The sequence below is a fragment of the Canis lupus genome, chromosome 3 (assembly GCF_003254725.2).
Source record: "Canis lupus dingo isolate Sandy chromosome 3, ASM325472v2, whole genome shotgun sequence".
In the NCBI taxonomy this organism is placed as follows: domain Eukaryota; kingdom Metazoa; phylum Chordata; class Mammalia; order Carnivora; family Canidae; genus Canis; species Canis lupus.
Window position 1 is genome coordinate 64,786,579 of NC_064245.1, and position 13,802 is coordinate 64,800,380.

A 13,802-nucleotide genomic window follows, 5' to 3' on the forward strand; every position below is an offset into this window, starting at 1 on the left:
ATTGTAGCATCTTATATGCATTTTTTTGAAAATTGCTACTTAAGTATTTCATTATAGGAAATTGGATATTCAATGACTACTTTTTAAAATAGTTGCTGACAAAAGATTGCTGATAAATGTACACCAGCATTAGAAATGTTTACATTACATTGTCTCAACTGGCTCACAAATAGTAGAAGTAGATTAGGCCACCTGTGGTTATAGAAGTTAGATTTCATAGATCTCTTATATCAAATGTGAAAATCAAAGAGGGAGCACAAGGAAAATATTGACAGTCACATGAATGGAACGTGTTGTGAAATTTGTGTGTGTCATTAAAAATGCCCTGAAGATCTCATAATCTGGCTGACTCCATACTTGAAGCTGTATAACCTGCTGAGTTCCTTTTTCAAATGATGCTTCTTATGCTACAAAGTGAGTATTGTTTTTTCTGTGACACCTTTGTAAGAGGAAGTCACTTTTGTGTTCATTATTGTAGCCGGCTGATGAAGTACGATTTGGGCCATGATAGTTTAACCCCACGGGTTCTTAACAAGTTAAACATCCCCATGTTACCACTAATCCATGTTATTTCCTTTTCGCATCTCGGAAGCAGAAAGAAGTGGACTTTAGGCACTGGATTTTATTTATAGAAATGTGATTATAATTTCTTACTGTATTTGCTCTTACAACCTTTAATTTTGAAGTTTTTCTTTCTTATTTCAGAAGCGGAAGTGTCAGAACAGTCCACAGGTATAACCCATCTTCCTCCTGAGGTAATGCTGTCAATTTTCAGTTATCTTAATCCTCAAGAATTATGTCGATGCAGTCAAGTAAGCACTAAATGGTCTCAGCTCGCAAAAACTGGATCGCTTTGGAAACATCTTTACCCTGTTCATTGGGCTAGAGGTAGGTAAATGAGACTTCTAGTTTGTTTTAAAAAAATAACATCAATCCATTTTTAAAAAATGATTACTGTAGACATTAATAAGCAGGGTCTGGGAGGGAAATTCTGAGAGGTTGACCAAAAAGTAGATTTCATAGATGCTGTGTTTTTTTGTATATACTTTGAAAAACTAGCAATGTTGAGGTGTTCATTGGTGATTTTTGTGATGTGTGCAATTTCTTTTTAAAATAATTGGTAAAAACAGTAGAGAAAATGCAAAATAACTGGCAAAATGTTGATAATTATTGAAGATAGATGATGAGGTCATGGCTATTCATTATGCTACTTTTAAAATTCTACTTCCTCCTACTTCTGACTGTTTGGAGCTAAATTGAAATTGATAGGTTGTCAGAACAGCTTTAAATAATTAGATTGAATATTTTAAAAATACAGAATTCTAAAACATTTAAAGATGAAACATTATGGCTGCCTTGCTAGTAGCTCAAAATAATGTTTTTGTCTGTAGCATATTTTTTTGTGATTGGTAATGCCTTACTTTACAAATCACAATTTCATATTTATTTCATTGTGGTAAGTTACTTTTTCATGTAAATAGTTAAAGAGAATTTCCTTTTTATGAGCATAAAGTGCAGTCATGGAGTAAATACAAGTACTATGGCATACACTATTTTGTATGAAACTGAATTAAAACCGTTTCTTTTAAGTGACTTTTAACTTCACATTTACATTAAATTTTTTTGTTTTCTATAATTTGTCACTTTGATGTGGAAATATATATTTCTCACATAATTATAAATTTAAAAAATTAAAGTTAAAAAATTTTAATATTATATAGCACTTTTAAAATAGCTGTTGTTAAATATTTATTTTTTGAGCAAAGTTGTTTGAAGTATTGAGTAGATTTATTAAATGATTGGAATTTTTTTTTATGTAGAATAATTTTTCCTGTTATAGGAAAATGAAATATTAAGTGAAAGGTCAAGGCTAATGTGGATATATTTAATACTTTATTGTTTAGTTATATTTTTTAACTGTTAATAACTAATTAGTAGGAATTAATACTTAAGTACTACTTGATGTACAGATCAAATGTAAAAATGCTGTACAAGACTTCTATGTTAGTCACATCTTAAGTATGCTTTTTTTGTCTTATATGTTGAGACAAAAAATTTCAATAAAAAGAGTTTTTATTTTTGTTCTTTTTTTTTTTTTTCTAATTTATGGTGTTTATTTCCAGTGACTCTTAATCAGAATTTATTTTACCACCCTCCAGGGAACATTTTGAAATATTTGTGGAGACATTTTTGTTTGTCCCATTTGGGAGGATTATACTAGCCTCCAGTGAGTAGAGGCCAGGGTTGCTGCTGAACACTGTACTATAATGCACAGGACAGCTCCCTATAGCAAAGAATTATCCAGCCCAGAATGTCAGTAGTGTTAAGATTGAAAAATCATAATTTAGGTATAATGTTAAGAGTTCAATAAATTAATTCTGCATTGTCTCTCACTTCACAGTTGTATAATTTAATTACAATGTATTCTCCAGGATCTTTAAATTTATGGTTTAGCTTTACCTTAATCTTTCCCCTTTGACTGTGTTCCTACCTTTTGCTAAATTGCCAACTATTCACTACTGAGCAGAAAGTCTTTGCTTACTTTTATTAGCCATCATCATTTGGAGGGTATTGCTGGTGCCATTGTGAAGCCATAGTAAGGGAAAAGGTTAAGTTCTTTTCAATGATTTCTAAAATTGCATGTAAGACTATTGATAATTATTTTCCATAATTATTTTTAGTATGTCTGAAATTCCTTTGCATATTATTTAAGTGTAATTTTTAAACCATAATTGTACATTTCTAATAATAACTGGCCCATTGCCTAGAGCTCAAGTATTTTCTGTGTGCAGACATTTTTACTGTAAATAGGTTATTTTTTTGTAATGGTAGCCAGTCTAATCTTATTTTGTCCCTCTTATTTATTTGTTGAGTAGGTGACTGGTATAGTGGTCCAGCAACTGAACTTGACACTGAACCTGATGAGGAATGGGTGAAAAACAGAAAAGATGAAAGTCGTGCTTTTCAGGAGTGGGATGAAGATGCTGATATAGATGAATCTGGTAAGCTAGATTTAGAATTAAAATTAGTACATGGTGCTTTAGCAAGTAATATATTTAATAGTTAAGTGCTTATAAATTATTAGGTGTTAAGATTCACATACTTTGTGTCTTCTAAAAAAATTGGTGTTTATAAATAAGCCTAGTACTTTGTAAAATTTGAAAGAATAATTTAAAATTTATTGTTTGATTTAATTGTATACAAGATTATTTCCCATCTATTTTTATATTTAAATACTTAGAAAATAATGGCAGTTCTTACTGAAGTAATGTGCATTCATTACAGCACTTTGCAGTGCAGTTTACTGTGTGTGTGTGTGTGTTATTTTTTTTTTTTTAAAGATTTTGTTTATTCGGGATCCCTGGGTGGCGCAGCGGTTTGGCGCCTGCCTTTGGCCCAGGGCGCAATCCTGGAGACCCGGGATCGAATCCCACGTCGGGCTCCCGGTGCATGGAGCCTGCTTCTCCCTCTGCCTGTGTCTCTGCCTCATTCTCTCTCTCTCTGTGACTATCACAAATAAATAAAAATTAAAAAAAAAAAAAGATTTTGTTTATTCATGAGAAACACAGGCAGAGACATAGGGAGAAGGAGAAGCAGGTTCCATGCAGGAAACCCGAGGTGGGACTCGATACTGGAACTCCAGGATCACGCCCTGAGCCTAAGGCAGACACACAACTGCTGAGCCACCCAGGTGTTCCTTTATCCTTACCTTTAAAGAACTCATATGGAAAAGAATTTAGAATATGTAGTTATTAATTCACAATATATAATAAAGCCATAGTAGAGGTGCAGAAAGATTCCATTTGCTATTTGGGAGTATGGAGAAGGAAGATACAAAAAGTGTTTTAGAGACTATTCTAGGAAATTACTAAAAATCAGTGAAATAGTAAAAAAAAAAAAAAATCAATAGGCAAGACATTCTAATACTTGGTAAAACCTAAACTGTAGGGAATTTTCATTTATAAGTTGCCCACTTAAAAATGATCAAACTGGGGGTGCCTGAGTGGTGTAGTCGGCTAAGCATCTGACTTTTGGTTTTGGCTCAGGTTGTGATCTCAGGGTGGTGGGATCGAGCCCTACTTGGGTTCTGTGCTCAGCAGAGAGTTGGCCTGAGTTTCTCTCTCTCTCCCTTTCTTCCTGCCCCCCCATGAATGAATGAATGAATGAATAAATCACCTAATCTATCTTTTAAAAATATAGTAAGCTAGTTTGGGAAAAGAACTAAAGATGTGGAAAGGGAAGACTATAAATATAAAGATTATTATTATTTTTAAACTTACAGTTTCAGGAGTTTTATTTATTTTTTATAATAAATTTATTATTTATTTATTTATTTATTTATTTATTTATTTTTTATAATAAATTTATTTTTCATTGGTGTTCAATTTACCAACATACAGAATAACACCCAGTGCTCATCCCGTCAAGTGCCCCGCTCAGTGCCCATCACCCATTCACCCCCACCCCCCGCCCTCCTCCCCTTCCACCACCCCTAGTTCATTTCCCAGAGTTAGGAGTCTTTATGTTCTGTCTCCCTTTCCGATATTTCCCACACATTTCTTTTCCCTTCCCTTATATTCCAGTAGCAAGGTTACTTCTGTGAGTTGAATCATTACATCATGTTTTAGTTTTGAGCATTTAGAGGGTGCTACATAAGGGAGAAGTCTGTTCCAGCTAGATTTGGTGAAGCGCTTACCCTGTGGCAAGAACTTTTTTGGGCATAAGGTTAGTAGTGAACAAAATCGGGGAAAAAAAATGCTAGGCCTTAAAATTTGGAAAGCAAAGGGGTACCTGGGTGGCTCAGTCGATTAAGAGTAAAGTCTGCCTTTGGGGACATCTGGGTGACTCAGCGGTTGAGCGTCTGTCTTTGGCTCAGGGCATGATCCTGGAGACCCAGGATTGAGCCCCACATCAGGCTCCCCGCTGGAAGCCTGCTTCTCCCTCTGCCTATGTCTCTGCCTCTCTTTCTGTGTCTCTCATGAATAAATAAATAAAATCTTAAAAAAAAAAAAAAGTCTGCCTTTGGCTTAGGTCATGATTTCAGGGTCCTGGGGTCGAGCCCCACATTGGATGCCTTGCTCATTTGGGAGTCTGTTTCTCCCTCTGCCCCTCCCCCTGCTCATGCTCCCTCTCTCTCTCTCAAATAAATAAAATACAAAAACAAATTTGGAGAGGGGATATAATAAACTCAGGCAAAATATTTGCTATGTTGGATAGTGTCAGTACTGTGGAAAAAAATAAAAAGTGCCAGGAAGAGAGGGAAGTTAAAATTTTAAATAGGGTGATTGGTTAAGATCCTCTGAGAACTTTGAGCAAAACCCATGTGAGTTTTAAAGTCTTTACCAAACTTAGTGTATTTGTCTCAATACTTGAAGATAACCAAAGAATGCTTATCAATAAGCATTCATTTTGAGATGGAAAGGTTAAAGCTGTAATGATTGAGCCTTGATAAAGTAATAGATCTCTTTAGCTGTTTGGTGTACCTAAGAATAAACTTTGGATCTACCAGCTGTGATTTATGTTGGCACCTTTTCAGTTCAGTTATCTTTACTAGTCTTGCAGGAAGATACTGTTCTTCATAGGATGGGTGATTTTTGTTTTTTAAGAATTTCAGAGTAAATAATACAGATTTAGATAGGATCACAGAAACAAACAATTATTTGGGAATAAAATTATAGTAGAATAAATATGGCTTGCTAAAAGTCATTTTTATGTCTACGTCTTACATAGATGTCTGACTAAACAGGGTATTTAAGGTGAATCTGTAAACATAGAAGAACCATTAGTCACAAATTCGGAATTTTTCTTTTTATATTTCGTTTGTTAGTTGTACTCAGTTTTGTTTTAAATGAGACTTTCTTAAAAATGAGACTTTAATTTATTCTGTTAAACTGTTTTATGTTTAGAGACATTCATTTAGGTATTTAGATAAGCATAATAATACTGAGAAAGATGATACAATTATTTATTCTTTTTAGTGTAGTTGGTGTGTTTTTTTTCCCATTTATATCAAATTGGGAGTTTGTAGTGTTTTTGTTGTGTTGGTTGTTACAGTGCTGCATCTTATTGTAAACATCCTAGCTCTATAGAAATTATTAAGCAAAAACCAAAAGCCATGCTTCTTAAAAGTTCTGAGGTACTTTTACTTTTGCTTGATTCATGATAATGAGGCTTGCCCAATTGTTTTAAATCTCTTCTAGCTCTATGTCCCTTTTATTTTACTAAAATAACAAATAATACTTTTTATTATGAGTCATTTTTCTTTTGATATCCTATATTTTCTTGAAGAGCTTCTACTATTCTTTTAAACATTCAGGGTTTTTCCAAAACTTTTTTTTCAAGTTCCTGAATCTGGGGTTATTTTTTCTCTCTCTGCTATACCTACCTTGATATGAAAATTACCTTCATCCTTGAAGCAAGTGGAAAAAAATCTTCCCTTCATTCTCATTGTAAACTTTTTTTTTCTTTTGTCTCTTTTTAGTTGACTGTTACATACTGAATTCTACTGAGACCTTGTTCATTGAAGTTGGCTTTACATACATAAGGGAATTGAAGAATAGCATGAAGTATTAAAAAGAGAAAAGGGGGCATCTGGGTGGCTCAGTCGGGTTAGGTGACCAACTCTTTATTGCAGCTCAGATCTTGATCTCAGGGGTGTGAGTTTAAGCCCTATGTTGGGCTTCACATTAGACGTGGAGCCTACTTAAAAAAAACCCAAAAGAATAGCAAAGAGTAGTTCTTATTTAGTGACTTGGTGATTCCTTGAGTAGCCTAATTATAATTAGTGGTATCCAATTCTTAGATTTTTGAATTCATTTTACAGAAGAGTCTGCAGAGGAGTCGATTGCTATCAGCATTGCACAAATGGAAAAACGTTTACTTCATGGCTTAATTCATAACATTCTACCCTATGTTGGCACTTCAGTAAAAACTATAGTATTAGCATACAGCTCTGCAGTTTCCAGCAAAATGGTATGTATAAATTGGCACTACTTCGGGTATTAAGAAAAAGTAGCAGTGATCTAAATTTGGTTTACCCATTTCTGAATTTAATAAAGGAAAAAAAAAAACCCCCAGCTATTTACCCATGAGAGTGCCCTCCCATGGGCAGGCTTACACTGCTACCTTCTCATATTATTTCACTTCAGTTTTCATAGTAATCTTGGTATATAGATACTGTGTACACATTATAGAAAAGGAAACAGACTAGGAGAGGTTAAACAATTTATTTAGTTTCACAGATACTAAGTTAAGTGATGAAGCCCAGGTTTATAAAATGCTTTTATGTAGGGCATGGTAAAATGGGCAAGTGAGATTAAATCACTGTTTTATAAGTCCATCTTGTAATGTCCTACATCAGAATCTCCTTGAGTATTCCTTAGAAATACGCATTTCCTGGGTCTAATCTCATGGTTACTAAAACAGATTCTCCAGAGTTTTAGTCAAGAATATATATTTGTAATGCAGAATTGAAATGATTTTTTACATGCACAGAAGCCTGAGAACCACTGGCTTATGTTATTTACTAAAAGTTATGTCTTTCTTAATCTACCTAAAAGTCTGCAGATCTTCATGATGATTTTTTTCCCCCTTAGGTTAGGCAGATTTTAGAACTTTGTCCTAACTTGGAGCATCTGGATCTGACCCAGACTGACATTTCAGATTCTGCATTTGACAGGTTAGTTATTTTTGAATATTTCAGTGTAATGTTTTCTACCTCTGAGTTAGTAGTATTTTCTGTAATTTCTTGTTTGCATAATTGAAGTTTAATTGTACTGCTATTTTTTACTATCACATCTCAGTCATGTAGGGCTATAACTTGATAGTACCGTCCAGGACTTTGCTTCTTGTCCATAGGGTCCAGCTGATCCAAAACTTCAATTTGCATCATCCTGTCATCTTTATAATCCTGTACTATGTCTAGACCTTTGAACCTTTCTGTGCAGTCAGTGTAGGATTGGCACTAATTTTTTTAAGATTTTATTTGTTTATTCATGAAGAGAGACAGAGATATAGGCAGAGGGAGAAGCAGGCTCCCAGTGGGACTCGATCCCGATCCCGGGACTCCAGGATCACGCCCTGAGCCAAAGGCAGACGCTTAACCGCTGAGCCACCCAGGCGTCCCAGCACTAAATGTTTTTAAGAAGTTTCCCGTTTCAGTTGGGCTCCAAATGCCAATTGGCAAAGCTTCCTCTTACATTCTTCATATTCTGGAACTGTAACATTTTCCTCAAGCTACAATCTTTATAAGTTTTATTTCCTTAGATGCCACTTTCCTTCTTATTCTACCTCACCTTTCTCTTTCCCACCCTCGCATTTATATTAGCATCTTCTTCCTGTTTCAGAAGGAGAGGTATACCCTTCTCTGGCTCTGGCTAACTCGGAGTTCCTAGAGCTTCTTTTAGATCTTCCTCTTTTAATTATTAGTTATTCTCTTTTGTTGGTGTGTGTGCAGCCTTTCCTTCACTGGTTCCTTTTTCGAATAATAAATTGAGGTCTCTCCCTTCAATACCTTTCTCCTCTCCTACCCTTCTGCTAGGCTAGCAGTACTTAGACCCCAGTTACTCTTACTGTCTTTTCCTATCCCTAGTATCTAAAATGATGCCTGACAGTAGGTATTCAGTAAATATTTGATTATATTAGATTTTAAATCTTCTAGTTCCCATCCACTCAGTGCAGTCAAATGGTTTTGAAGATTTTAACAATATCCACTAATAGTCTTATTTCTTAATTATAGTTGGTCTTGGCTTGGTTGCTGCCAGAGTCTTCGGCATCTTGATCTGTCTGGTTGTGAAAAAATCACAGATGTGGCTTTAGAGAAGATTTCTAGAGCCCTTGGAATTCTGACATCTTATCAGAGTGGCCTTCTGAAAACTTCTACGAGCAAAATTACTTCGACTTCATGGAAGAATAAAGACATTACCATGCAGTCCACCAAGCAATATGCTTGTTTGCACGATTTAACTAACAAAGGTATTGGAGAAGAAATGGATAATGAACACCCCTGGACTAAGCCTGTTTCTTCTGAAAGTTTCACTTCTCCATATGTGTGGATGTTAGATGCTGAAGATTTGGCTGATATTGAAGATGCTGTAGAATGGAGACATAGAAATGTTGAAAGTCTTTGTGTAATGGAAACAGCATCCAACTTTAGTTGTTCCTCCTCCGGTTGTTACAGTAAAGATATTGTTGGACTAAGGACTAGTGTCTGTTGGCAGCAGCATTGTGCTTCTCCGGCCTTTGCGTATTGTGGTCATTCATTTTGTTGTACAGGAACAGCTCTAAGAACTATGTCAGCACTCCCAGAGTCTTCTGCATTATGTAAAAAAGCATCAAGGACTAGATTGCTTAGAGGAAAAGACTTAATTTACTCTGGGAGTGAAAAATCTGATCAAGAGACTGGACGTGTACTTCTGTTTCTCAGTCTGTCTGGATGTTATCAGATTACAGACCATGGTCTCAGGTAAGTAAGCAGTTGCAGAATATTAGGAAATGGGTATGTCCACATTCTCAAATGGAATATAACAATTTGAATCTAAGTCATTCCTTTCAGCTGATTTGTTTAACCAAGAGTTAACCAGAATCTCTCCTACTTCAAAGCATTAGAACAATATAAACTTGAGCTCAGAGTTTCATCTCAGTCTTGTGATAGCAACGCCTCGGTGGCTCAGTGATTGAGCGTCTGTATTTGACTCGGCGTGATCCTGGGGTCCGGGATCGAGTCTCACATCGGGCTCCTGCGGGGAGAGCCTGCTTCTCCCTCTGCCTGTGTCTCTGACTCTTTCTCTCTTTGTCTCTCATGAATAAATAAATAAAATCTTCATAAAAAAAATTCTTTGTGATATATAGAAGAACGTTAAGAATTTATTTTTTATTTTATTTTATTTTTAAAAAAGATTTATTTATTCATACTTCAGGGGATGTTGAATAAAGGTTCTCTGGAGATCAAAGAGAGAGAGAGAGAGAGACCTATCATTCAGTTGTAGTAAATAATCAGAAAATTTAATGAGGCAGGATACCTAGCTGGCTCAGTCACCAGAGCATCTGACTCTTGATCTCAAGTTTTGAGTTCAGGCCCCCATGTTGGGCATGGAGGGAGCACCTACTTTAAAAAAAAAAAAAGAAAAAAACTTAATGTAAGAGATGACACTGAATTGAATCTTGAAGAAAAATGAAGGATTTTGATAGGTGTTAGTGGGATAGGACATCATTCATTCCAAGCAGTGGGGATTATTTGAGCACATAGGATACACAGTAGTAACTGTTATAGTTCTTGTTAGGTTATTTTATTGTTACAGCTGTTCTCAGCATTAATTACGTGCAATAATTACTTCATTTCCTTTGATAGGAACTTTTCAAAATTATTTACGTGTTTTCTCTTTTACCCTGTAATAGACTTGAATTTTATTAGGGTTCTTTAATAATGGGGTGCTAGGCATGATAATGAGAATTCATCCAACATAAAGCCTCTTTTCTTATAAGTACGATTTTTAGCAGATTATGTTGGACTCAATAGGGAATGTTTAGAGACTTGGTATTCTGGTTTGATCATAGTAAAGGATAAGTACTGGGCAATAGTAGGATGTGAGTGTATAAAAGTAGATTGGTGATATATAAGTGGAAGGTTAAGAAAAGCAGAAAAATAGTATTTTTAGAGTAGCCTTCTACTCTATTTTTTCTTTAAGAAGTTAGATCCTTAAAAGAAAGGCATTTATATTTTAGGTGTACCCCGCATGGTTTAATTTACAGAAATGCTATTTGTAGCTAAAACTTTTATAGATAAAATCCTGTTTTAAATCTATAAAATCTTGTTTTAAATCTGAAAGGTAGCAGAAAGATCTTTGTAAAGGTTTTTGGAAAGAAAATAATTATATACTAATTTATTGGCATTTATACTAGAATTTGGCCTACTAAAAATCATTTTTTTCTACTAAAAATCTTTTTTTTTTAAAAGATTTTAGGGTGCCCCCTAAAAGTAATTAAGGAAAGCATTTGGATAATATTCTTTTTTTCATTGGCTTATAAAATAAACACGTAGAGGTTGGTTCTTAAAGAAAGAACATCCTCGAAATGAGTAAATTGCTCAAGAGCTCAGGGAAGCAGTGTGGTCCTCAGCTGTTGATGGCCCCATTAGAAAATATTAGCAGTGGGGTTTGGCCCTGGAGATATGACAGTGGACATCTGAGACAGGAGTGCCCTTGCAGGGTGTCTCAGTGGTTGAGCATCTGCTTTTGGTTCAGGTAGTGATCCTGGGTTCCTGGGATTGAGTCCTGCATGGGTCTCCCCACAGGGGGCCTGCTTCTCCCTTTGCCTGTGTCTCTGCTGCTCTCTCTGTCTCTCATGAGTAAATTCTTTAAAAGAAAAAAAGTTGTTAAGGGGTGCAGACTTACATTTATTATTCCTTCATCATTTAGGATTTTCTTTTCTCTTTTTAAACTTAAAATTAGAGTTTTATTTTGGGGATTTTGGAAAATGTAGAATGTCTGTAGAAGTAATTTAGTGCCATTATATAGCCTTTAAGTCTTAAGCAAAGCACTGTTGAATTGTATTGGAATTGAGTAGCCAGAGTTTAGAGTTTTTGGTTTTTGAGAATGATCTACTTGTACTGCCTTTTAATTTTTTTTTAATTTTTAATTTTTAAAAAATATTTATTTATTCATGAGAGTCACTGAGATAGAGAGACAAAGACACAGGCAGAGAGAGAAGCAGGCTCCATGCAGGAAGCCTGATGCGGGACTCGATCCTGGGACTCCAGGATCACGCTCTGGGCCAAAGGCAGTCACTAAACCGCTGAGCCACCCAGGGATCCCTTGTACTGCCTTTTTAAGTTACAGAGCGACTATGTGGGAGAAGTTCTATATTTTACTTTTTTTTTTTTTTGGTCATTGCAATCTTTAGCAGATGAAATTGATCTGTTTTCCTAGAGCAAAGAAGGATGGAGGTGAAACATTCATTAGCGCAGAGAGGTAGTTCTCAGCAGCTAGATTCTGTCCTATGTTTTATAGGACCCACTTGGAGCTCTGTTAGATTTTAAGTATTCTTATGCAAAATGTTAGAGAAAATACTGTGATTCACTGACTTTGGGGCTAGATAGACTTGGTATAGATTAATCCTGGGTTGTTTTTTTTCTACATGACTGGCATACTTAACCTGAGGCTTATATAAAATGAATAGGTGACACATAGTAGGTTTTCAATAAGTAGTAGTAGCTATGCATGATTAGTTATTTTTGATACGAGCCTTTGGAAATTGATTACATGTTTTCTCTTTTGCCCTGTAATGCAGTTGACCTTTGAACAATATGCATTTGAACTCTGCAGGTCCACTTAAAGACAGAATTTTTTTTTTTTTTTGATAGAGTACATTTCTATAAATATATTATTTTCCTTCCTTATGATTTTCTTTATAATTTTTTCTTTTTTCTAGCTTTATTGTAAGAATACAGTATAGAATACATCTGTAAAATCTGTGTTAAGTCACTGTTTATGTTATGGGTAAGGCTTCCAGTCAGCAGTAGGCTACTAGTAAATAGTTAAATGTTTGGGGGTCAAAAGTTACACTCAGATTTTCTGTTGCATGAAATGAGGATTATTGATGTGCTTACTGCTGTATCGTTCAGGGATAAACTATAGATTTGAATATTACCAGACCTCATTAATAACTGGATGTCAAATATGTTATAATGAAGAAATCACGCAGCACAAAACCTAATATTTCCCTGCCATTATAAAAGATACTAAATATGAGATTATTAAAAAATCTTTCAGAAGTCATATACCAAGAATGTTCTCCCCTGAGGTAACTGTTGTTACTCTGATTTGGTTGCTGTGCATCATTCCATTAATTTTCTTTTTATTCAAACTCAAGTGCATGGATTGTAAGGAAAGCAATAAAACAAAAGACAACCATATTCTCATTCCTTTTTAAACTTTTTATTATGTTTTTCAAATATGTATACCTGATAGAGTTTTAGTTTTTTTTTTTTTTTTTTTTTTTTAAGATTTTATTTATTCATGAGAGATACAGAAAGAGGCAGAGACATAGTCAGAGGGAGGAGAAGCAGGCTCTGTGTTAGGAGCCTTATGCAGAACTCAATCCCGGAACTCCAGGATCATGTCCTGAGCTGAAGGCAGACACTCAACTGATGAGCCAACCAGGCATCCCTGGGTTTTAGTTTTTGAATATAATTTGGTTTTAAAGTAAAAGGAATTTTTGATTCAGTTTAAAACTAATAATCCATTTTCCAATATCATTATCTTTTTCATTACCACTATACCTTATTAAAACTTAGTTGTGGCTCTATTCAGTTGTGTTTTCTTGTTCTTTCTTTTCTTTTTTTAGTTTTATTTTAAGTGATTTCTACACCCAATGTGAGGCTTGAACTCAATCCTAAGATCAAGAGTTGCATGGTCTTCTGACTGAGCTAGCCATAGTGCTTTGTTGTGTTTTCTTTTTAAAAAAATTTCAAATTAAAAGAATTTTTTTTTTTTTTACTTTTATCATTGTTTTATTTTGGGGGTGATACAAAAAGGTGATTTTATTAAAGTATGGGGACAGGACCCGTAGACAGAAAGAGCTGCTGCCACTTTTAAGTAGGCTCCATTGCAGAGTACCCCATGGGGTTTGAACTCATGATTCTGATATCAAGAACAAGCTGAAATTAAGAGTCAGACACTCAGCCAAGCTAACCACATGCCCCCAGTTGCATTTTCAACATGACCAATTTTATTCAAAGAATGAAATAACACATAACAATCTTTTGTGATATTCCAGAGCTGTAGTGATATCTGATTAAATGGCAA

General features: G+C 34.9%; 1 protein-coding gene across 6 annotated transcripts in view; it reads left to right on the plus strand.

Annotated features, from left to right (window-relative positions):
• FBXL5 (F-box and leucine rich repeat protein 5) overlaps nt 1-13,802 on the plus strand; it is a 43,681-nt gene that overhangs the window by 15,328 nt on the left and 14,551 nt on the right. For all 6 annotated transcript variants that reach the window (XM_025437055.3, XM_049108609.1, XM_049108610.1 and 3 more), the window contains 5 exons: nt 706-888; nt 2,877-3,002; nt 6,824-6,972; nt 7,596-7,678; nt 8,738-9,463. In XM_025437055.3, the coding sequence (XP_025292840.1) occupies nt 706-888; nt 2,877-3,002; nt 6,824-6,972; nt 7,596-7,678; nt 8,738-9,463 (1,267 nt within the window). The remainder of the gene's footprint in view (nt 1-705; nt 889-2,876; nt 3,003-6,823; nt 6,973-7,595; nt 7,679-8,737; nt 9,464-13,802) is intronic.